This window comes from Haliotis cracherodii, unplaced genomic scaffold (assembly GCF_022045235.1).
Source record: "Haliotis cracherodii isolate W230 unplaced genomic scaffold, xgHalCrac1.p SCAF_4, whole genome shotgun sequence".
Taxonomy (NCBI): Eukaryota; Metazoa; Mollusca; class Gastropoda; order Lepetellida; family Haliotidae; genus Haliotis; species Haliotis cracherodii.
Genome location: NW_027266297.1, coordinates 68,639,933 through 68,665,309, shown reverse-complemented (window position 1 = coordinate 68,665,309; position 25,377 = coordinate 68,639,933). Strand labels below are relative to the sequence as shown.

At 42.4% G+C, this 25,377-nt stretch overlaps 2 protein-coding genes across 2 annotated transcripts; both read left to right on the top strand.

The window, feature by feature from the left end:
* The first annotated feature begins 2,059 nt into the window (after positions 1-2,059).
* Positions 2,060-11,767, top strand: LOC139479096 (regucalcin-like). The gene is made up of 6 exons (XM_071261858.1): positions 2,060-2,130; positions 5,223-5,392; positions 7,166-7,348; positions 8,037-8,237; positions 8,991-9,140; positions 9,931-11,767. Exons 2-6 carry the CDS (start codon positions 5,230-5,232, stop codon positions 10,140-10,142), a joined length of 909 nt encoding a protein of 302 aa, XP_071117959.1. The 5' UTR covers positions 2,060-2,130; positions 5,223-5,229; the 3' UTR covers positions 10,143-11,767.
* Positions 11,768-14,270: 2,503 nt separating this feature from the next.
* LOC139479919 (regucalcin-like) lies at positions 14,271-19,457 on the top strand. Its single transcript, XM_071262841.1, has 5 exons — positions 14,271-14,466; positions 16,268-16,450; positions 17,013-17,207; positions 17,751-17,900; positions 18,783-19,457. The coding sequence occupies exons 1-5, from the start codon at positions 14,307-14,309 to the stop codon at positions 18,992-18,994; spliced, it is 900 nt and encodes a 299-aa protein (XP_071118942.1). The 5' UTR covers positions 14,271-14,306; the 3' UTR covers positions 18,995-19,457.
* The last annotated feature ends 5,920 nt before the right edge of the window (positions 19,458-25,377 follow it).

Sequence of the window (25,377 nt, the reverse complement as noted above, 5' to 3'; positions counted from 1 at the left end):
CCAAGTGAACTTTTAACGTTCATACATATAAGTGACAAAACCATTTCCAAAATCATAGCAAATTGATTTATGATTCCGACCATATTATAAGCATGTGTTTATGAATTACTGACAAATAGTGATGATACCAGGTGTTCGCGAAAGATGTGCGTATCCTGCCCCACCGGTGGCACCCATCACAAACACACGCAAAGGCAACTCAATTGTTCATCTGAAGAAAACAAACATAGTCAAAATAGGGAATAGCATCTGACATCATTTTTGTCACAAATTGAGAAATGTCTTTATACGTATTATAGTAATGACACAAGGTGTTCACGTAACTATGGATTTCAGATCGACCGTGTTACGTGGATCACCATAACCTACATGACATGATACTGAATCAACATTGTCTGGGTACTCAGTTGAGACTTGTAGTATTCTGTGTGTACACTCGGGATAAGCGCTCACATTGCTGCCTCGGCAATAAGCATAGATCACTGAGATCATTGATGATAAAGTTGGCACTGCTATGGGTCAAGGATATGTTCAGTCACGTTCCACGTTCCACACTACTGACACGGGTCAAGGATACGTTTAATCACGTTCCACGTTCCACACTACAGACACGGTCAAGGGTATGTTCAGTCAATTCCACGTTCAACACTACAGATACGGGTCAAGGATACGTCTAGTCACGTTCCACGTTCCACAGTACAGACATGGTCAAGGATACGTTCAGTCACGTTCCACGTTCCACGTTCAACACTACAGATACGGGTCAAGGATACGTCTAGTCACGTTCCACGTTCCACACTACACACACGGGTCAAGGATTTGTTCAGTCACGTTCCACGTTCCACACTACAGACACGGGTCAAGGATATGTTCAGTCACGTTCCACGTTCCACACTACAGACACGGGTCAAGGGTACGTTCAGTCACGTTCCACGTTCCACGTTCCGCACTACAGACACGGGTCAAGGATACGTTCAGTCACGTTCCACGTTCCAAACTTCAGATACATATGCAGTCAAAGAGTGTTTTCAGCGCGATATCATTGAGGGGTGACCCTGGCACAATCTAACGGTAAATACCCCTCAGCATTCGCTATATGAAGATAATGGTACTCAGCATTCACAGGTTTGCTGGACCTGCAATACATAGATGTAATCTCAATGGCATTAACAGACGATTGGCCTATATATCATATAGCTTCCGCACATAGCTTAGAAGTTACTGATACAGAGGTTTTAAGAATCGTAAAATTGTGTATTGTCAGTATATATGCCAAGCAAACTACTTAAGCATCGAGGGGGCACGGGTGGTCCAGTTGGCTAAGGTGCCGCGATTCGCTGTGCAGAGTTGCGTCCCTTAGGCACGCCAGAAACCTATGATTGTGGGTTCGAATACCGGTTCGCCCCGATTATGTTTCTGGGTTTGTACCATACCCGTGCTCGTGGGTTTCACCGAAGTGGTAAACGTCTGAGACCTGCATTACTTCGGGCTTTCCTCCCACATTAAGCTGAAACGCCAGATGTAACTGAAATATTGTTATAATTGGCGTTAAACCCAACTCACTCACTTAAGCATTATCCGAAGCCTTTCTCGTTGAATAGGGCATCCCGAGTGTGTCTAGTGTCTAGTGATCTCGAGGGTTTTTCGGTAAACTGATCTTCCATGTTTTCACAACCCCGTGCCTGCCCCCACCCTCCCCTTACTCCCCCACCCCTCCCATAACAGATGACACGAAACACGTGTTACATCAAATGGCCAAACGACAGAGCTCACCTTGGTCCCTTTCTCCTGTATTTGTAGTGTATTATATGGCGACTTCATTCCTGTTGCGTCATGTTTACGAGTAAATCAAGTACCCTCTGTCTACCTCAATACATAATTCATTTCAGGTGACTGTGTGTGATTGGTGGTGCTGTCTTTGGTAGGTGTGTGGTTTCTGCGTCATTAGATGTATTGGGCAGAGCCATGATCCATTCGACAGTAACCGACGGTTACAGCTTGTGACTGACACTCGTCAGAAAACCGTCACCTTCACCAGAAGGCATAGACACATCTTTGTTGGACGTTTAACTAGATAGTCGTATGTACACCACAGGGACCTATTGAATATAACGGACAACCAACCATAGCGTGAGTTTTCTTCTGATAGTACAAATCGATTTTGATTTAGACGTCCGAATCCTATGATCATTGGTTCGAATCCCAGATTCGCACTGATTATAGTGATCTTGGTTTGTGAGCACCTTAGCCGTGCTCTGAACTGGTAAATGTGTAACGTTGTAGCAGGCTCAAATCAATCCCTTAAAAATTCACTCTAGAGTCAGTTGAGCCTAGGTTCAACCGCTTTAGAGTGTTTGCAGTCAAGGCTCAGGTCACTCCCCTCCACTGGGCCTAAGGGGCGGTCGGGTAGCCTAGTGGTTAAAGCTTTCGCTCGTCACGCTGAAAACCTGGGTTCGATTCCCGACATGGGTACAATGTGTTAAGCCCATTTCTGGTGTCACCCGCCGTGATGCTGCTGGAATATTGCTAAAAACAGCTTAAAACCACACTCACTCACTCACTCCACCGGGCCCAAAACACCCATTTAAGGCTTAGATCACTCCCCGTGAGTCTCAAAATAGTCCCTTACATTTTTACAGTATTCTACTTCTCCTGTTCAGCTTTAGCATACAATACTAAAACTTTTAAGTGTTTTTGCTACTCATCTGAAAAGGAAGTACTGATTGTTCAATAGTCGACGTTATGTTTTGTGGACGGTAGGTAGGTGGGCATAAAATAATCTATCTTTTTATATATACAAAAGTTCCTGTGACATTGAACAAGATTTAATACAAAGTTACGATTGTTACCAAATCTGAAACAATTTCGGATTGCAACAGATGAAAGACGCTTGTCAGTGTTCAAATGGTTTAATTTGCCATACTGACTTCAGAAAATGCGTGATTTCATAAAAAAAACAAAAAAAAAAACGTGCCAAAATGTCAATTTACAACTCAATAGCGTGTGTGTCCACCTCTGGTTGCGATGCAAGCAACACATCTTCGTCTCATGGAATGGACCAGGCGTCGCACAAGGTCCTGCGGGATATCTGTCTGGAGCATGTTTCGAAGTTCCTGGAATGTCTGTGGAACACATGTCTGTGGACATGTCTCTTCCCACATGTGTTCGATTGGTGAGCGATCAGGGGAGCGAGCCGGCTAGGGGATGGCATTCACGTTGTTTTGTTGAAGAGAATCCCGAACAAGTCGAGCAATATGAGGCCGGGCGTTGTCGTGTTGAAAGGTAATGTCTGGGCCATTACGACGCAAAAACGGAAGAAGAACAGGGCTGATGATCTCTTCGCGGTAGCGCTGTCTATTGATATTTCCCTCTACCACTATCAAACGGGTCCTCTATCTTGCTGTAATCCAAACCCATACCATAACGCTGCCGCCCCCGAACCGATCTTCTTTCATGGCACAATGATTTACGTAACGTACACCTCGACGTCGGTACACTCAAATCCGTCCATCGCTGTGGCTGGGGTGAAAACTAGACTTGTCAGTGAATAGAACTTGTTCCCACTGCATGGCCGTCCAGCGTAGACGCTGTCTGCACCATTGTAGACGTGCTTGACGGTGGTTTCCTGTCAAAATGGGACGTCTGGCGGGTCTTCTGGCGACAATCCCTGCACATCTGAGGCGACGACGTACGGTTTGTGAAGATATTCGTCGAAGGCCAGGGGTACTTCTTGCAGTCACTGTTGCTGGCTGGAATCGATTTCGTAGATGTGTTGTTCGAATCCAGTTGTCTTGTCGATTATTGGTTACGCGTGGCCTGCCACTCCGAGGATGGTCTCTGACTGCATTCGTCGCATTGTTGCAAACGTTGCCATAAACACCAAATGGTGTTTCTGTGGACGTTAAATTGTCTTGCAACATTACGTTGACTCGATCCTGCTTCAAGCATACCAATGGATCACAGACGCTCATTTTCGAACAGGCGTGGCATTTCATAATGATGAATAATTGCGTAATTTTGTTGTATTTCTGAATGGTTGTCAGCACGATTCTAAACAATGCATGTGGAATCTCCTTTAACGCATGTTTTTATACCCATTCTTGGGTTGTGAAATGTACGGGGCTGGCATAAAAGTCAACTTTTGCATGGAATGGATGCTTTTCTGTAGCAGTTGCTTTTTTGTGACTTGATTCCATACATGTACTACATACAATATTGAATACCAAACTTTACTTGTTTGAAAAATACACTAAAGTATTGGTGTCACAGGAACTTTTGTTGTTGAGTATATTTCTGTTAAATTAACATGTTACATCAATCGCCCGTTAAACTTTTTCTTTAATAATAAGATGCGTCTATACAACCGTGTATACCCATATCAAATATATGTTACTTATACTTCTCCTGCTTTTTTTTCTTACAATATATTATTTCATTTTGATTTCATAATAATAGAAATCAGAGGATATTATGATTGAATATATAATGTATACACTGTCCTTAATAGTTGTTTATCTCGGAGATATGAAATGTACGCCTCACGATGTTATATAGACTTAATGATCATCACTGTGATGAGAGATGTTTGACGAAATCAGCTGGTTCCATGTTTCAATTGTTGTGTCTCTCGATCTTAAATAAAGTATATATGAATATGTGTATATATCCAAAATCTTCAACCCTGTAAAATAGCAAGAACTAATATTTGATACACATGTCATAATCGACTTAACAATAATATTGACATGGAAGTGCATTGAATCCATTGTCAGACCGCCTCCGTGGTCTAGTGGATAGAACATCTGTGCGAAGAGCGGGAGGTCGGTGGTTCGATCCCTGGCCGTGCCATACCAAAAGACGTTAAAGATGATATACTTGCTGTTACACTGCCTGGAGCTCGGTATTAAAGGGATATAACGAGGACCTGTCTGCTCAGAGTCAGCATGCTGTGTTTGAGTGGGGTATCAAGTGCCTCAGTGGTCCTACTTCGAAAAAACAGCTCAACTCCGTACTTGTACAAGTAACACGTCGCAGGCAGTGAAATAATCTTGAACGCAACGTTGAACCCCATTTCACCTCAGCTCACCATTCTGCTCACTTAAGCATGTAGCGTATCACTCACAATTGACAAGAAACAAACAGCTAAAAAGCCTTCAAAAATGCATCATCCATTGCGGATTTCACCTTATGATATTCTTATTTCCATTTTCGGTAAATATTAGACCAGCGATGTCGTACAAGGTAGAGACTGTGTTGAAGAATGTGGCGACAAAGTGTGGGGAGGGGCCTCACTGGGAGGACTCGACCCAAACGTTGTTGTTTGTCGATCTCGACAACGGCAAGATCTTCAGATACAACCCCGTCACCGGCACCAACGACATGATCCAGCTCAGTAAGTGTCACTAATCATCCCCATGATATAGAGGGCGGTGGGGCAGCCCCGTGGTTAAAGCGTTCGCTCGTCGCGCCAAAGACTCGGGTTCGAATTCCTACATGCTTACATGTGAAGCCCCTTTCTGGTGCCCCCCAACGTGATATTGCTGCAATATGACTACAAATGGCGTAAAACCACATTCACTCACTATGATATTACATTAACAAGATAATTTCTTTGAATCATCGCATTGAAATGTACGTCTGACGGACATGCAACTTCTTATATTACACATTCAACCTCATATATTACACATGCAACTTCTTATATTACACATTCAACCTCATATATTACACATGCTACTTCTTATATTACACATTTAACCTCATATATTACACATGCAACTTCTCACATTACACATGCAACTTCTTATATTACACATGCAACTTCTTATATTACACATGCAACTTCTTATATTACACATACAACCTCATATATTACACATACAACCTCATAAATTACACATGCAACTTCTTATATTACAAATTCAACCTCATATATTACACATACATCCTCATATATTACACATGCAACTTCTTATATTACACATTCAACCTCATATATTACACATGCAACTTTATACAATACACATGCAACTTCTTATATTACAGATCCAACTTCTTATATTACACATGCAACTTCTTATATTACACATTCAACCTCATATATTACACATGCAACTTCTTATATGACACATACAACCTCATATATTACACGTTCAACTTCTTATATTACACATACCTCATATATTACACATGTAACTTCTTATGTTACACGTTCAACCTCATATATTACACATACAACCTCATATATTACACATACAACATCATATATTGCACATGTAACTTCTTATATTACACATACAACATCATATATTACAAATGCAACTTCTTATATTACATATACATCCTCATATATTACACATGCAACTTCTTATATTACATATACATCCTCATATATTACACATGCAACTTCTTATATTACACATTCAACCTCATATATTACACGTGCAACCTCTGATATTGCACATTCAACTTCTTATATTACACATGCAACCTCATATATTACACATGCAACTTCTTATATTACACATGCAACCTCATATATTACACATGCAACCTCTGATATTGCACATGCAACTTCTTATATTACACATGCAACCTCATATATTGCACATGCAACTTCTTATATTACACATGCAACCTCCAATATTACACATGCAACCTCATTTACATGTATTACACATGCAGCCTCATATATCACACATGCAACTTCTTATATTACACATACAACATCATATATTACAAATGCAATTTCTTATATTACATATACAACCTCATATATTACACATGCAACTTCTTATATTACACATGCAACCTCTAATATTACACATGTAACTTCTTATAATACACATGCAACCTCGCATATTACACATGCAATTTTTAATATTACACGTGCAACTTCTTATATCACACATACATATTATTTTATTACGCATACAACCTCACACTTAACACATGCAACTTCATCAATTACACACGCATCCTCTTATTGTACGCATGTAACTTCTTATATCATACATGAAACCTGCTCTTTTATAGTTCATATATTGCTCATGCAACTTCCTATATCACACACACAACTTTATATTTTACACATGCAACATACACTCCTGCAAAGTGGTGCTTGATGGAGTCTGACTGTGTCTACATTGTTGTTTCTACATCACAGATGGGTATGTAGGGTTCGTCGTGCCCCGCAGTAAAGGGGGTCTGGTGGTGGGACTGGATCGCACCTTCTCAGCTCTCGACTGGAACACCAAGACAGTCACCAAGTTGGCGGAAGTGGACCCCGGAAAAAGCAACAACAGGATGAATGATGGGAAATGTGACCCTAAAGGACGACTATGGGCAGGTTGGTTACCATAGTCCCCTTACCGTGTAAAATGAAAGTGTCTATGACAATGCATCGAATGTCACATCCTGACAAGGGCCGTAACTCGACTGTTGGACTAAGTGAGGTATTTAATAAACCATACATATGCTCCACAAATTGGCTGGTCTCAACGGTAGAACACATACAAAGTATGAAGTCGAGTCCAAAGGGTATATACTATAAACACTATAAGCAATACCCAAAGGTTGAAAATTATCCGTTACTCCGTATAAGCAAGTACATGCCTATATTCAAATTTCGAACTTCAAATCATAACTTGTCCATTGAGACTGACCGATGGCAGAATATACTAAGAAATTGAAGACTTGTCAACTCTGTGATTTCACTTTCAGGAGGAGATGAGTTTCACAATCTTTTCAGATGCGAAGATCTTCTCCAACAATGAAATTCTGTATATTCCCCCGAAATACTACTTGTGGCAAAATATGTTTCACCCAAAAGGTTATAAGATATAAGAAATACTGTATATATAAAATTAAATTTTAATACATATATCAATGCTTATGTACCACCGGTCTGAATCTGGCCGGTAATACGTCATCAGTTGTCTTGGGTAGCACAGGTCCCTCAAATCCAGCGCTTGCGTAGTGGTGGTTTCCGGTACATGATGAGTGTTGCTTCCGGTACAATGTGATTGCTGTTTCAGGTACAATGAGCAAGTCTCTGGAGGACGACCAGGGCAACTTGTACTGTCTGGACACGGACGGTTCAGTGACCAAGAAGGTCGAGCGAACGTGCATCTCGAACGGGCTGGCGTGGTCGGTCGACAACACCACCATGTACTTCGTCGACACGACGCCACGTAAAGTGTACGCTTACAACTACGACATCAACACTGGAAATATATGTGAGTTAAAAAAGTGACACAGGCAAAGCGAACACTTTTTGTGACAGAATTGTTTGTTCACAAATTACACCATAGTGTGTTGTGTCGTTTTTGTAAACACTAAATGCTAAAAGTTGTTTCCTTTTCCTAACTAGAATTTACAACAGATTTATTCATTTCAAAACTAGCACCGAAAACGGACCCCTGACAATAGAATACTGATGCCGTTAACTGCAAGAGTGGCTGCTTGAACTTGAGACAAAAAGAGCTACCATGGCTGTCAATCTGCATTTTTCTGCACTGACAGTAAACAGTAAAATATGTTTACAATGAACACGGTTACAACGAACTGACGGATATAACGAACTTTTTTGGTCGCGGCCATTTGCTGTATATATTCTGTATACATACCTATGACGAACAACGGTTACAACGAACTAAAATTAGTGACCCCTTTGTGTTCGTTATAACCGTAGTTTCCTGTATTTAAGTTTGGCAATTAATGACGGTGTAACAGCAGGTTATGTGAAAGCTTTGTGACACATTTGTACAAAAAACATGTAAAAATATACATGTATATATAAGTAAGGCAAATGAATTGGTATATACGCACAGATCGCGAGACAAATGTCAGACGGTGTTGGTGATTATCTTTTGTAAAGTACTGTATGAAGTCAAACAAACGTCCGGCATAGTTCTTGTCCATGTAGATGGTGTATATCCGTCACGTCGACACACAGATGATAAGTAAATCTGATTTATGTTTCTTTCCAGCCAATAAGAGAGTAGCTGTAGACTTTAACAAAGTCCCGGAATTTAAAGGGCACGTACCCAGCCCTGACGGAATGACGGTGGACACGGATGACAACATATGGGTAGCATGCTTGGGTGGGGGCTGCATGGCCAAGTTCGATTCCAGAACAGGTGCGCGCTTGGTTGGGGTGACACAATTATAGCAGAGTTGTATTTCTGTTGACACAATTCACAAAGGATTCGCTATTTCGTTACACCTCGAATGTAATCCTCGATGTACTTATAACGTGTAACGTAATTAGACGTTGAATAATTTCCTAATTGGAAATTGGAAAATCAGATTGATAATTTAGAAAAGCTTTTCACGAATAGGATGAGACTGTCAATCTATCGTACCGTACTTACCGTTGCATTTTAGTTGTTGTGCTTCCTTCTTTTCCGTGTAAAAAACAACTTCAGTAGATATATGTGGGTAAACAAACAATGACACAAAATACCGGGTTGTTATTCAGCCTTGGGACCAACAATGTTTACAGGTCTAGAGTTGTCACTACCCCTAGTGTAGGGTACATACACCCACTCGTCCGATGGTAGATGACCAGATGGTGGACACACGAATACCTACATACATCCGAAACACAAGTGTTAAAACTTCTGGTGTCACCCTCGGCAAGTGACTTAGTTCAAATGTGCCTCTGTTCACAGCAGGGACTGGGTACCCGATATATGTGAGGTGGTTGTAAAAACCTTCAAGCGCCCCGAGGTAGCTTGCTTTGTATTCTCCCTAGGGAGTTGAGAATGATAACCGGAATGCAAACGGATCCAGTGGCCTTGGAACAAATAAAACCGCTTTTGAGCACATACTAGTACCTGGATACCTACGGCTTTTGAATATTTAATATAATAATATAATATTTCCATAACTTTCGCGCTAAATGAAATCCTATTATCTCATTTTTAGGAGCAGCGCTCCAACGGGTTTCCCTGCCTAACGCTACTCAGATCACGTCCGCGGCGTGGGGAGGGAGGAACCTGGATGAGTTGTACGTGACCAGCTTGAGGAAGGAGATTCCAGACAGCGAGCTCCTGACCACCAACTCACTGGCAGGGTCGCTGTTCAGAGTTACCGGCCTTGGTGTTAAAGGCCTCCCAGCTTATGTCTACCAAGGCTGATGAATTTCTGCCTCGTCGTTTGATGGGTTTTAGTTGATCAACACTATTGAGTTAAATCGGCCGAAACTACGTAAATCAAATACATGGTTCATGATCCTAATGGGTCGCATAGTTCGACCCCTGTCCCAAATTCTATCAATTAAATCATCTGAATAGAAACTTTAATGCATAATTATATTTTTTTTCCATTTGCCCCACCCTTTTTATGAAGTCTCTTTGCGCTAAAATATAACAAAAAAACGCTTTGATTCAGCCATTTTGACAGCTCCGAGTTACTTCCCTTTCCCGAATGCACGGATGAACATCGGTTCATTTCAACTCAACGATACCAATGCGGATTTACACGTTACCTCAGATGTGTTCCGATTGATTTCTCTTGGGGATACATGAACGGGCTACATGGAAAATAATTTCTCGCTCCTTAACCAATTAGAAGCTAGTATTTTAATGTAAGCTGAGATAAAATATAAGGTTGACTGCCCTATAGTTGTTTGTGTCCTAAGTAGATAGTGTGTTCGGCGTGAAGACTTATTCCTTTGTCTTTAATAGTCTTTGATGATATACAAACTACCATCCTCCCGGGGCAAGTGAGTCAAGTGACTATAAAAGTCCAGTTTCCACCCTTGCCGAACTAGGCTGGTATTATGGAGTTACATTTTGGCTGGACTAACGAGTCTATACATAGTCCAATCAAAATAACGCAACGAAATCGAAATCCGGTTTGTAAACTGTCATGTTGATTTCGGTCGATTGCAGGATTTGGAAAACCTTTGCACAACCAACTCGTTGTCAGCAGATATTTTCTGAATCTTTTCATGTTTTTAATCAAGGTGTTCACGTGATTGGGTGCACTTGGCGATGTAAGACTAGTTTTATCACAATATAAATCTTGATTGTCGATCAGATAAACTTCCCTGGGCGCCGCCATTTTGTTTGAAGCATATGCAAGTGATACGAGAGGTGGAATCTGGTTGGTCCACAGGTGAGGCATAGAAGGGACATAACTCGTAATAGGTTGGGCTATGATCGAGCCCAGAAAATCCAGGCTAGTTCGGAAAGGGTTGAAACTGGACTTTTAAAGTCAGTTAACTCTTTTGCCTCGGGAAAATAACAAACTATCGGTGACATCTGATTCATTCATTTCGTTCAAATGTTACGTAAAGTTTTCCTAGCTTGGACACTTAAACGATTCCGAAAATCAGCATACTTTGACCAAAGTAATTATTCAGAAAATGTAAGCAAACTCATCGTGGTCTTAGTTTAGTCAGAGAGCGAGCGAGTATGGTTTTACGCCGCTTTTAGCAATATTCAAGCAATATCACGGCGGGGGACACCAGAAATGGGCTTCACACATTCTACCCATGTCGGGAATCGAACCCGGGTGTTCTGCGTGACGAGCGAACGCTTTAACCACTAGGCTACCCGACCGCCCCCTTAGTCAGCACTGGCAGCAATCAGTAATAGGTCAAAGATGCATTAAAACCTTTATTGTCGTCAATGTTACCCAAGTGTCCAAGCAATAGCCCATTCAGACAAAGTTAAACAATACTAAGCTCCTTATAACAGTTCCTGTATTGCTTGGTATCAGTGTGTGTATCTCTCATTTATGCAATGATTCATTCCAAGTTGTCGTATCAGTTATTTCTGATTGGTCAGCTTGTGTATCTTGTAAATATGTCATTTTATATAAACTTTATTCTGTCCAACTGTTTGGTTATGTTTTCTGTATAACTTCCCATCAGTTTCCGTCTCTCTGGGAATGGTTTGGATGGGGATGTGGGATGGGTATGTGGGAAGGGATGGGGATGTGGGGTGGGATGGGGATGTGGGATGGGATGGGGATGTGGGATGGGGATGTGGGGTGGGGCGGGCCTGGGCGGAGTGGGATGGGGATGTGGGATGAAATGTTATCTGAGGAAGCGACACGCTCACCACATAAAAGCTTCCTGGGAAGATTCACTTGGATAACACAAAACACTGAACTATGTAAAGTTAAATGTAGCTGTTCTATCTTGAGTGTTTGCATTAAGATGATTTGAATCTTTACTTCATCTTATTAAGTCAGACTGTTTAACGAGTCGCGGTTAGAAATCGTTTTTATCATAAAATGTGTCTATCGAGTCCATTATACATACGTACCACGAGACGTCTGATGTCATATCACATCACACTGACCCACATGTTATACCGATCACCTAGTTTTGGATGTCGCTGATCAAACATTCCGTCACAGATGCGTATATGTGTACACTCGGTGTAAGCATGGCAATAGTGAGTGAGTATGGTTATACGCCGCTTTTAGCAATATTCCAGCAATATCACGGCGGGGGACACCAAAACTGGGCTTCACGCATTGTACCCATGTCGGGAATCGAACCCGGGTCTTCGGCGTGACGAGCGAACGCTTTAACCACTAGGCTACCCGACCGCCCCTAGCATGGCAATAAATCACCGAAGGCGTGTTCATGGCAGCAACGAATGTGAGTGTGCGTTGAAATCTGATTGGTTGGAAAAAACGTAATTAATTGAGATTTGAAGCACGTATATCTCCTGGACTATTCACTTCGCATAAAAAATATTTTATCAATCCCAAATCTGAACAAAACGCGCCATGCGGCTGGGTAAAATGTATACCACGTTACTTGTTTTTCACTACGTAACACCGTCTGTTCCAAAATCATCTATATATAGCAAAGTCTTCATACAGGCCGGTGGCCTTCAGTATAGTTAATATACATGACCTATATAGTTGGGATTCAATGGCGGTCAACCTGACCTTGATGTCGACATTCTCTCCCTATATAGGGGGCACGGGTGGCCAGTCGTCTAAGGCGCCGCGATTCGCTGTGCAGAGTTGCGTCCCTTGGGCACGCCAGAAACCTATGATTGTGGGTTCGAATCCCGGTTCGCCCCGATTATGTTTCTAGGTTTGTCAGCACCATACCCGTGCTCGTGGGTTTCACCGAAGTGGTAAACGTCAGAGACATGCATCACTTCGGGCTTTCCTCCCACATTAAGCTGACACGCCGCGATAAAACTGGAATATTGTTAAAAGCGGCGTTAAACCCAACTCACTCACTCACTCACTCACTCACTCACTCTCCCTGTGTATAGTTAATGTGGGGCTGTTTATGCCTACCTGAAGTGTGGTACGACGCCACTCGATGTTTTTTAACAGGTCTAATTATATGCCCGATGGATAGAGATAGCTATACAAATATAGCTGGTAACTGACAGTCACCGCACAACCAGGATCGTCTCCAGTAGGTATACAATTTCTTCCTTGGACTTTATACTTCATATTGCAATAGGGGTCTGTCTGTAGTTTATGCACAGTCATACCTCATGTTTTAAATAGATATAAGTTGTCAGAGTTAATTGGGTTACATGTCTACTTTGGAGCTGAAACAGTATTTCAGTTATATCACGACTTAAACGGCATTTCAGTTACATCGGGACTTCAACAGCATTTCAGTTATATCACGATTTAAACAGCATTTCAGTTATATCACGATTTAAACAGCATTTCAGTTATATCACGACTTACACAAAGTATTTCAATTATATCACCACGCGTCACCTCTGTGCGGGATGAAAGGCGACAGTAACACAGTTCTCAGATGCTGGCCTACGGGCACGGATCTGGTGATAACAACTAGGATCATGTCAGGGTGAATCAGCAGATCCTGTCAAGACAAAGGGGCGTACCTCTGCATAGCTGAGGTGGTCAGGTGAAATGGAGTTTAGCGTCGTCGCATTCACGATTTCTGCACTTCTATAGCGACGTGAATGAAAGTGCGTGTGTGTGTGTTTGTACTTGTGTAGGCAAAATCCGGTTTTATAGTGCAAGCCAACTGAGATACCATTCCGCATTTTAACATTATTACGCCACTCAGACACAGCATACTGACTCCGAGCCGACCAGTCCTTGTTTTAGCCCCTTATTGTACAGCGCCTGGCAGGGTAACAGCAAGTGCCAAAATTAAACGATATTGGTTTGACACGGTCTGGGATCGAACCTCAGACCTTCCGCTCTGGGGGTAGACGCCTTATCCACTAGACCACGGAAGCGGCCAGGCGCATACCTGAAACTCCATTCAAAGGCTATGGATGTACTCTCAGTTTTAGAAGCATCCCAAATTGGGTGTCAGAAGGCGACCAACGATGTCGTACAAGGTGGAGACTTTGTTGACGAATGTGGCTAGGGTCGGGGAGGGACCTCACTGGGACGACGCTACTCAGACGTTGTTGTTTGTCGACATCATCAACGGCAAGATCTTCAGATACAACCCCGTCACCGGCACCAACGACATGATCCAGCTCAGTAAGTTTGTCATCACCCTGACATTTAGAAAACTATATAACACCCGTGTAGATGGTTTCCAGCGACCAGTTTATAACAGTAGCCTAGTTGTTAAAGCGTTTGCTCGTCACGCCGAAGACCCGGGTTCGATTCCCGACATGGGCACAATGTGTGAAGCCCATTTCTGGTGTCCCCCGCCGTGATATTGCTGGAATATATCTCAAAGCGGCGTAAAACCATACTCACTCACTCCAACAGTGTGCTAACAGTTATCAGCATGGATGGTGTTACAAGTGATTCACATGTATTAACGTGTCCTGCTTATATATGGGTGTAAATGCCACACGAAATAAAGGGTTAAATAATTATCCATTTTACCAACATTCTTATCACAGCGAGGAATGCCTTACATTCTTCTTTTGTATCTTGCTGTACATTCCCTGTTTCCTTCCATCTGCCTCTTAAAGTTGGCCTTTTACCAAATAAAGCAGTCTGTCTGTTCTTGACATGAACAGCTCCTCGTAAAGGGAAGCTGTTTTGTGTGTTTGCTAAAACTGTACTGTCGACACAATTATTTTTCTCAAGCACACGCTTTGAATAGTTATGTAATACTGCGAAAAATTCCTTACTATGATTGTGTGACGTTGAAGATCAATATCTCTGAAAAATGCATTTGCACAGGACATTTTGAGTATTTATGACTTGATCAAATGTCTTAATATTGGATTTTACATTGTGAGAAATGTGAAATATTTACTATCATTTTTTAATTGTGTTGAAATATATAATACATTAAACGTATATTATTCATTGTTTGTTGACAATGATCATGACATTGCATGGATATGATCATTACGGTAGAGGGGTGAAGATATTGCTGTTAATTGCCCTGAACCATAAATTTGTTTTGATAACACTGTCGGTAAAGGTCACTGTAGGCAACAGGAAAATGTAGCTATAACAATGTCAAGGTCACATTAAAGGATGAAAGGTGACTGACGACGATTGAATGTCAAGGTCAATCGGTTACTTGGATACTGTTTAATAGGAATTTGATCAAAACTGACAAATTTACAGGAAGGATGTCATTAAAGGAGTACAGGAAGGATGTCATCACAGGAATACAGGAAGGATGTCATTAAAGGAATACAGGAAGGATGTCATCACAGGAATACAAGAAGGTTGTCATTAAAGGAATACAGGAAGGATGTCATCACAGGAATACAGGAAGCATGTCTTTAAAGGAATACAGGAAGGATGTCATCACAGGAATACAGGAAGCATGTCTTTAAAGGAATACAGGAAGGGTGTCATCACAGGAATACAGGAAGGATGTTATCACAGGAATACAGGAAGGATGTCATTAAAGGAATACAGGAAGCATGTCTTTAAAGGAAAACAGGAAACATGTCTTTAAAGGAATACAGGAGGCATGTCATTAAAGGAATAAAGGAAGGAATGTTAACGGACATTTCTCGTATGTTACACTACGCCGGGCATATATTTACCAAAGCAGAAGTATATTTTTTTTGTTACACCAGAAGTTTGGAAGTAAGAGCCATGTGACTTTCTGATGTAAAGCCATATTGCAAAAGAAAGGTTAATTCCCAAGCCGAAAAGGGTTTGCTTGTAACCTTCTACAAGCTGAGGTAGAGACACGTTGCAATGCGTTAAAGAATAAGAGGGATCAAAGATAGAGTAATGAGGTCAGCTGATCTGCTGCAGTCTAGACGGATTACGATGCGTCTTCCTGAAGGGAATTAATAGGGTACTGTTTCTTCTGCGTGCTGTGTGCATGTATGTTGTTATTTCAACGTTACAGATGGAACTGTAGGGTTCGTCGTGCCCCGCAGTAAAGGGGGTCTGGTGGTGGGACTGGATCGCACCTTCTCAGCTGTTGACTGGAACACCAAGACCGTCACCAAGCTGGCGGAAGTGGACCCCGGAAAAAGCAACAACCTGATGAATGATGGGAAGTGTGATGCAAAAGGACGTCTTTGGGGAGGTGAGTGAGTTGGTGTTTAACACTATTTTAGGCATTTTTTGTGAAAGCTTAAAGTGAGAGAGATCATGGGCGTTTACCATTTCTTTAAAACTACAAGAACGGGTATTGAGGTCATAACGATCATAATCTGGGCGGATTTGGGATTCGAACACACGACCAGCAGATCCTGTCAGTAAAGGGGCGCAACTTTAAATTACCCATTGATGACGTCACACTCAGCAATATTCCAACTATATTAAAGCAGTCTGGAAATAATCGAGTCTGAACTAGACAATCCAGTGATTGAAATTATAAGCATCGATCCACGAAATTTGGATACGATGACATGCTTCAACCTAGTCAGTCAACGTGACCACCCGATTCCGTTAGTCGCCCCTTCCGACAAGCATAGCCGCCTCTTACGACAAGCATAATCGCTTCTTACGACAAGCATAGTCGCCTCTTACGACAAGCATGGTTTGTTCAAGACCTATTCTACCCCGTCACATACGTGGAATAATGCTGAGTGCGGCCTTTAACAACAAACAAACAAACAGATACTGTGTGAGTGTGTTTGTTTCAGGTACATATAGCAAAGACGCTGAGCAGGGCAACCTGTACTGTTTGGACATCGACGGTACACTGACCAAGAAGGTTGAGCACGTGACAGTCTCTAACGGCCTGGCGTGGTCTCCGGACAACACCACCATGTACTACATCGACTCGAAACCACATAAAGTGTACGCATTCGACTACGACATCAACACTGGAAATATATGTGAGTTACATAGACTTTAAGTGTCTGATTACTGAAATGCTACTGATTACTCACTCTTCTTCTTCTTCTCCTTCTTCTTCTTCTTCTTCTTCTTCTTCCTCTGTCATTCTATATAGTGGTAGTATTATTGTTGTTGTTTGTGACATTTATCTGTCATTGAATGGCAGATTAACTATTATATCATAAAATACTCAGGTGGTCCTTAACTTTTTTTGAGTTAATATGCACAGCGGAATATAACTTCTATTCGTAGATCACGTCTCTCATTGCTATGGTTCGGTTTGTCTTTTAGGGTCTGTATTGATGCAGCCTATCTACACTGTCCAATGGAGAGTGCGATATCTCATTTATGTCTTATTAACAACAGTCCTGTGAGTTTTGCTGATTGGTCAGTTGGAAATATTGATGTTTGAGAGGATGACGACGTAGCCTATTTTACACCGGAAATGTGTACGTGGAAGTGTTACCATGCTGTTGTCTGAGAGGATGATCAAAGGTTGGGATGCCATCCAGGGTAAAGATGAAACTAATGTTTCATTTCAGCCAATCAGAGGGTGGCTGTAGACTTTGACGCCGTGCCGGAGTTTAAAGGCAACGTCCCCGGCCCTGATGGCATGACTATTGACACGGACGGCAATCTGTGGGTGGCCTGCTTTGGGGGTGGAATGGTGGCCAAATTTGATCCCAAAACAGGTGAGCAAAGAATTTCAATATAAGATAGCTTCACTCTCTATTTTCCTTAGGAAACAAAAAAGTCCCTCTTGCATAACTTTTACTGAAGAGACACGATTGTCATGCAAGTGTGCAGTCCCAACACGTACGAGTGAGTGAGTATGGTTCTACGCAGCTTTTAGCAATATCACGGCGGGGGACACCAGAAATGGGCTTCACACATTATACCCATGTCGGGAATCGAACCCGGGTCTTCGGCGTGACGAGTAAATTCTTTAACCACTAGGCTACCCGAGCGCCCCCACCAACACGTATGAATAAGGTCATTTAAACAACCTTAATTTAATTTGAAGTTTTTGAAAAACTGTTATGACATTACTCTTTGACGTCAATAGGGGAGTGACAAGGTAAATGTTGGTTTAGGTTCAGCAGTATGTCGGCTATGTCACGGTAGTAGTTTATTGAGTCAAGGACAGCGTATTCAGTAGCATGGATTGAACAACGACCCAAGTGGCTAGATCCACCCATCACTGAAGATCAAGGATACAATGGGTCTTCAGCAACCCATGCTTGCCGTAAAAGGCGACTGTGCTTGTGGTAAGAGGCGACTAACGGGATCGGGTGGGTGATGCATGTCATCGTATCCCAATAGCGTGGATCGATGCTCATGATGTCAATCACTAGATTGTCTGTCCAGACTCGATTATTTACAGACCGCCGTTATATACCTGGAATATTGCTATGCTGACTGCGTTGTTAAACAACAAACAAAACTAAATGGCGTATGACAATGGCGACATACTCGGCCCCGATTCCCCAAGGACGTAACTGTGTACTGTATATTTCAGAAAATGATTTCACAGATCTTATAGAAATTACAGTCGTGTGTACAATCTGTTCCAGGGTCCCCACTCAAACAGGTTTCCCTGCCTAACGCTACCAAGATCACGTCCGTGGCGTGGGGAGGGAAGAACCTGGATGAGTTGTACGTGACCAGCTTGAGAGAAGGAATCCCAGACAGCGAGTTCCAGACAACAGAATCGCTAGCAGGGTCGTTGTTCAGAGTTACCGGACTTGATGCAAAAGGCAGCCCAGCTAACATCTACCAGGGATGAGGGTAGCCAGCGACAGGGACAGAAATCAATTATAAGAGACAAGCAAACTCTCGATATTTCCTATCTGTTTTGTTTAGGTCTTGGGTAGATTTGTTATAAACAATGATTTCAGCAATTATATTACATTCATGAAATTAGATTTATATAAACTGTTCTCAGACATTATAAGAACTCATTTATCTGCGTTTCCAGAAAATGTATACCAACCTTGAAACAGAGGAACCCGGACAATTAGTTCTTTTCTGAGACAATTATCCGAAGTCTGAATCAAGTCACAGAAAACTCTCTGACAACCTGAACAGTTAAATGCTGTTTGACTTGTTGATGAGTATCTAAAGAGAAGGAAATAAGAGATCTGAGCCAAGTGTCATACATAAGCTGATATATCTGATATATTCTTTGTATAATGTTTCCATATACAGACGAATGATGTTACTGTATATAATATAAAAGTGTCGAGAAGTGCAGCCAAATGTGATATACACTCTCTAGTATAACGGCAATGAGTTCCTTTGTTATCTGATCCTGGTTGTGTTATCTTATCTGGACTGGTAGTGCAGTGTCAGCTCTATAACGACCATAACAATGGGGACAGTTAATCTGCGCCACACACGAATAAAGACCGAGAGGTTTTTAAATATTCTGTCAAATCTTGAGTTTCGTCTGTCTACAAGAAGCCATCCTGTTAGGCACACACGTGCCAAACCTCCGCCTTACAGAGGGTGAAAGCATTTTTACTATACAGCTCCCATGATAGTGAGTAAGTGAGTGAGTGAGTTATGGTTTATAGTCACGCTCCCATGATAGGGATCTGATACATCTGACTGATTCCCATATATGCCAGGTGTATATTGTAATGTGTGATTGCTTGACATCATTTGATGTGTTAGGCGCTTAATAGGTCTTCTTTCTACAAGACACGTTGACCCACTGCTTCAGGTTTAAGCTATACGTTTTAATATGATGTAAACAACTTCTGTTTATTAATGTGCAACATGGATAATACTGCCAAATCCCTTAATAAAATGTTAGCTCGACGGGAAGCATTGTTACATTCTTAATGCCTTAGCATGTTGGTTGGTTGGTTGGTTGTTTAACGCCGCACTCAGCAATATTCCTGTTATATGACGGCGGTCTGTAAATAATCGAGTCTGATTAATATCATGAGCATCGATCCAGGCAATTGGGATCGATGACATGCATCAACCAAGTCAGCGAGCCTGACCACCCGATCCCGTTAGTCGCCTTTTACGACAAGCATAGTCACCTTTTACGGCAAGCATGGGTTGCTGAAGACCTATTCTACCCCGGAATCTTCACGGGTCCTTAGCATGTAAATATATTATGCTACAATATATATACATAGTCGATAGTCGTTCCACTGGGAACGGTTTGAGTACTGTTATCTGGGTTTTAAAGAGTATAGATTGCTGTACATAAGGTGAAACTATAATAAAATATATATCTGTCTGTAAACTTTCTGTCCTTTCGTCGCAACAAATTAAGTCTAAAATACGGGGCTTGGGCCCAGCACAACCAATATTCCAAACGTTTCAAATAAAATACCACAAAACTAATGAACTCACACTCAGACAATTCAACCATAATCCCTCACAAGCTCTGTACCTTACCCACCTCCTTAAACTCATACGTAAATATAACCTAGAATACATAACCTTTGCATCACTACCGGAAAAATACATGCAAGATAAACCATCACCTGAAACAGACATAACCCTCCACACTGCCTACAAAACATGTCATCCTATCCCAATTGCGTGGATCGATGCTCATGATGTCAATCACTGGATTGTCTGGTCCAGACTCGATTATTTACAGACCGCCGTCATATAGCTGGAATATTGCTGAGTGCGGCGTTAAGCAACAACAAACAAACGAACAAAACAAACAAAGCCTTCCAAACACTCCCAAAACTAACCACAAAAGAAAAATCAACAAGCACACTCAGCCATACACACATATACTCAACCGCAAAAGAAACAGAAGCTGTACATAAAATGCGGATAACGTAAATACCATTAAAAGATATGAAGATAATATTAAGAAATCATAACAGAGATAACATTTGATAACAAATTGGTGTTGATTGTCGTATTGAAACTCCCACCGAAAACAGGGTATCCCCACACGACAAGTGTTAGTCGTGTCCATCAATAGAATTTGCGGCTTCCGTTGGCTGCGATAGAGGCCGCACATCGCAGTCTCAATGAATCGATAAGTCTTTTGAAGAAGGGGGGCACGGGTGGCCGAGTCGTCTAAGGCGCCGCGATTCGCTGTGCAGAGTTTCGTCCTTTGGGCACGCCAGAAACCTATGATTGTGGGTTCGAATCCCGGTTCGCCCCGATTATGTTTCTAGGTTTGTCAGCACCATACCCGTGCTCGTGGGTTTCACCGAAGTGGTAAACGTCTGAGACCTGCATCACTTCGGGCTTTCCTCCCACATTAAGCTGACACGCCGTGGTATAACTGTAATACTGTTAAAAGCGGCGTTAAACCCAACTCACTCACTCACTTTGGAAGAAGGCTTGAGGAAACCCGTTCCATTCCCGCAACAAAAAGGCTTCCAGTTCCTGAAGTGAATGTGACTGCCTTGCAGCCTGAAGACGTCTCCCAATCTCGTCCCAGAAATGTTCAATTGACGCCATGTCTGATGACAAAGACGGCCAGGGCATAACATGAATGTTATTCGGAGGAATCGATAGAGACCCGTGCTGAAAGACCTGGAGTTGAGGTTGACCAAGGAAGAAGAGGGCTGACGTGATCACGAAGACCATCATCCCTGTACCTGTCAGCAGTCACATGCTGACGGAACACGTGTAGAGGGGTCCTGTGATGATAACTGAAGGTTCCCCACGCCATGATGCATCTTCCTCCCCCAGCCGTCTGTAAGACACAGCAGTCAGCGTAACTCTTATTACGTCGCTCATTACTCTGATGCGGTCATCGGCGTGAGAAAGGTTGAGCCTTAATTCGTCTGAGATGACAACTTGTTGCCACTGTTGACGTCGCCAACGCACTTGCTGTTGAACATACTGCAGACGTTGTTGGCGACGTTGAGTCCGTACGGGCCCGACGTAAGGACGACGACATCTGATTCCCGCCGCTCTTAGACGACGGCAAACTGTGTCAGCTGACACGGGATGACATGGACCTTGAATGGCTGCAGCTGTCTGTGTTGCTCGTCGCTGTCGGTCACGCATAAGTGTCACCCGGATGTCACGGTCCTGTGCTTGAGTAATTACCATCGGCCGTCCAGAACGAGGCCTGTCTGTTGATGCCTTGCGACCAATCTGGTGATGGTAGACACAAGACGCCACTGCATTTGACGTTGATCCGGCCTGTAGCATCCCAATGGGAACGAATTCAGTTTATCGAACAATGTTTCGAGTCGAGTGTGAAATGCTTGGTGTTTTTTATATGCTGGCTCACAGAGGATGGACAAGAGGATAAATGCACGCATTTTGCATGTGATTTGCGCTGTACGTGTAAAAATCGTCAAACGAGACGAAACGACTGCGTTATGCGACATGCGCAGAATGATGTAAATAGTGAAACTTTTTTTGCAATGTGTCTCAATGTGTATATTTCTTTTCACAAATTACTATTTTGTGCATTTCACAAACAAAATACTTGACTTGCGTTTCTTTTGCGATTGAGTATATACACACATGCATCAATAAACTCAGACAAAACAACATGACTAGAAATTGACGTCAGTCAACCAAAATACATCACCAAACTAACTTTCATTATAAAAATTATACTCCGTTAATACTGCAGAACTCTTGGCTATATCCACTGCCCTCCATCAAGCCTAGAGTCTTAACCACAAAAACGTTCTTATCATTTCAGATTCTTTAGGTTCTGCACAACAAATCAAAACAAATATTTAAAAATTCCGTCCCGACTTAATTAATAATATCATAAATCTTAACTCAGTAAATCATTCCAGTAGCTGCACCAAGAGATCCTTCCCTGTGACCTTGGTAGCGTCCACATTGTCTCTCCACCTGGATCAGTCCTCACTTGAACCGGCGGAGGATCTAGTTGGTCCCTTTGCTTCCTCGACTATGGCTGAGCTACTACATGTGTGGTCGCAGTGTGGACCGTTGCATGTGTAGTCAGGAGTGCGGCAATCACCACAGAGTCAAGGTCTTCTGGTGACCCCCGCCTCGATATTGCTGGAATATTGCTAAAAGCGGCGTAAAACCTTATTCACTCACTCACTCACTCTGTTAAGAAGTCACATGATCGGACCGACACTATGCAGTTGGCATCGTGTTGAGTTATGCTCTAACTCTGAAGCTCTCGTCTTTAGATCTCGGTCATAAATGTTTGTTTGTTGATTAACGCCCCACTCAGTCATATTCCAGCTATATAACGGCGGTCTGTAAATAATCGAGTCAAGACTAGGCAATACAGTGTTTGATATCATGAGCATTGACCTGTCCAGGTGGGATACGATGACATGCATCAACCACGTCAGTGAGCCTGACACCCGATCCCTTTAGTCGCCGCTTACCAACTTCACAACTGATGGAGATCTGTAACTCAGAACATGGAAACAGAACGAAATATTACACGTCATTGCATAATGTACATATAAACTAATGTCCAAAAGAAACGATACCACGTGTTTGAAAGGACATTACAAAAAAAACTAAACGATACAGACATTTCAAATTGGTATATGACTTGTGAGTAATGTTTTCACAGTATGTGTACAAAAAATCATTGTAATCAATCCTTTACAATCATGAGGACAGACATGTAAAGACGCGGGGGGTCCAAAATGAAAATTTCATTTGAACACAGTTGATGAGTCAAGTGTGGAAAATGTCACAACACACGTCTCAAAGTCACGTTAGTACCGGGTATGTCCACCGTGAACGTCAATACACGCTAGTACACGTCTACGGGCTGATGACGTCAGACGTGTGATGGCGTTGGGGGGGGGGGGGGGGGGGGGGGGATGCGTTGCCATTCATGGAGGAGGCATCGATCGTTCCAATTCCTGAAGGTTAACTGGAGGCACAGGGCGATTCCTGACTTTGCGGCCGAGAATGTCCCACATGTGTTCGATTGGGTTCATGTCCGGTGAACATGCCGGCCATGGTAAAACGTGAATGTTGGCGTTTGCTAGGAAGTTCTGGGTCAGCCTTGCCGTGTGAGGCCTCGCATTATCGTGCAGGAAAATGATATGATTAGGCTGTTGTTGGATGAATAGCACGAATGGCATGAATAATATTTTCTCAATCCCAAATTTGAAAAACGCGCCACTCGGCTTGGTAAAATGTATACCACGTTACTTAGATAAGTATAATTATTTATCAGAACAGCTGCTGGAAGATAGATTTTTTCACTTCGTAACATCGTCTGTTCCAAAGTCAGCATGTTCACAAGCATATATATATATATGCTTGTATAAATATATAGTACATATATATATTACACGGTTGCCTTCAGTATAGTGGGTGTACGTGACCTATATAGCTGGGGTTCAGTAGGAGTCAGACTGACCTTGATGTGGACATTCTCAGCCGGTATATAGTTAATATTGGGCTACATGGGGGTGGTCGGGTAGCCTAGAGGTTAAAGCGTTCGCTCGTCACGCGGAAGACTCGGGTTCGATTCCCCACGTGGGTAGAATATGTGAAGCCCATTTCCGGTGTCCCCCGCCGTGATATTGCTGGAATATTGATAAATGCGGCGTAAAACCATACTCACTTACTCACTCATGACTACCTGAAGTGTGGCACGACGTCATGTTTTTTAACAGGGTCAATGATATGTCTGATAGATATAGATAGCTATACAAACATAGCTAATGACTGTCACCTTACACGGTTGCCTTCAGTATAGTGGGTGTACGTGACCTATATAGCTGGGGTTCAGTAGGAGTCAGACTGACCTTGATGTGGACATTCTCAGCCGGTATATAGTTAATATTGGGCTACATGGGGGTGGTCGGGTAGCCTAGAGGTTAAAGCGTTCGCTCGTCACGCGGAAGACTCGGGTTCGATTCCCCACGTGGGTAGAATATGTGAAGCCCATTTCCGGTGTCCCCCGCCGTGATATTGCTGGAATATTGATAAATGCGGCGTAAAACCATACTCACTTACTCACTCATGACTACCTGAAGTGTGGCACGACGTCATGTTTTTTAACAGGGTCAATGATATGTCTGATAGATATAGATAGCTATACAAACATAGCTAATGACTGTCAGTCGCCACACAACCAGGATCGCCTCCAGTAGGTATACAATTTCTTCCTTCCAGGAGTTTGTGAACACTGGTTAGTTTCAGTAAAATCTAGCGTTTTAAACGCCGATTTGAATTGTACTTCAGTTTATATCACAG

Excerpts from the sequence above, each read along its gene's own strand:
- LOC139479096 (XM_071261858.1), top strand. The coding sequence starts at position 5,230 with ATGTCGTACAAGGTAGAGACTGTGTTGAAGAATGTGGCGACAAAGTGT. Across the intron at positions 7,349-8,036 it reads TAAAGGACGACTATGGGCAG|GTACAATGAGCAAGTCTCTG; the intron begins GTTGGTTACCAT and ends TTGCTGTTTCAG. Across the intron at positions 8,238-8,990 it reads CATCAACACTGGAAATATAT|CCAATAAGAGAGTAGCTGTA; the intron begins GTGAGTTAAAAA and ends GTTTCTTTCCAG.
- LOC139479919 (XM_071262841.1), top strand. The coding sequence starts at position 14,307 with ATGTCGTACAAGGTGGAGACTTTGTTGACGAATGTGGCTAGGGTCGGG. Across the intron at positions 14,467-16,267 it reads CAACGACATGATCCAGCTCA|ATGGAACTGTAGGGTTCGTC; the intron begins GTAAGTTTGTCA and ends TCAACGTTACAG. Across the intron at positions 17,901-18,782 it reads CAAATTTGATCCCAAAACAG|GGTCCCCACTCAAACAGGTT; the intron begins GTGAGCAAAGAA and ends AATCTGTTCCAG.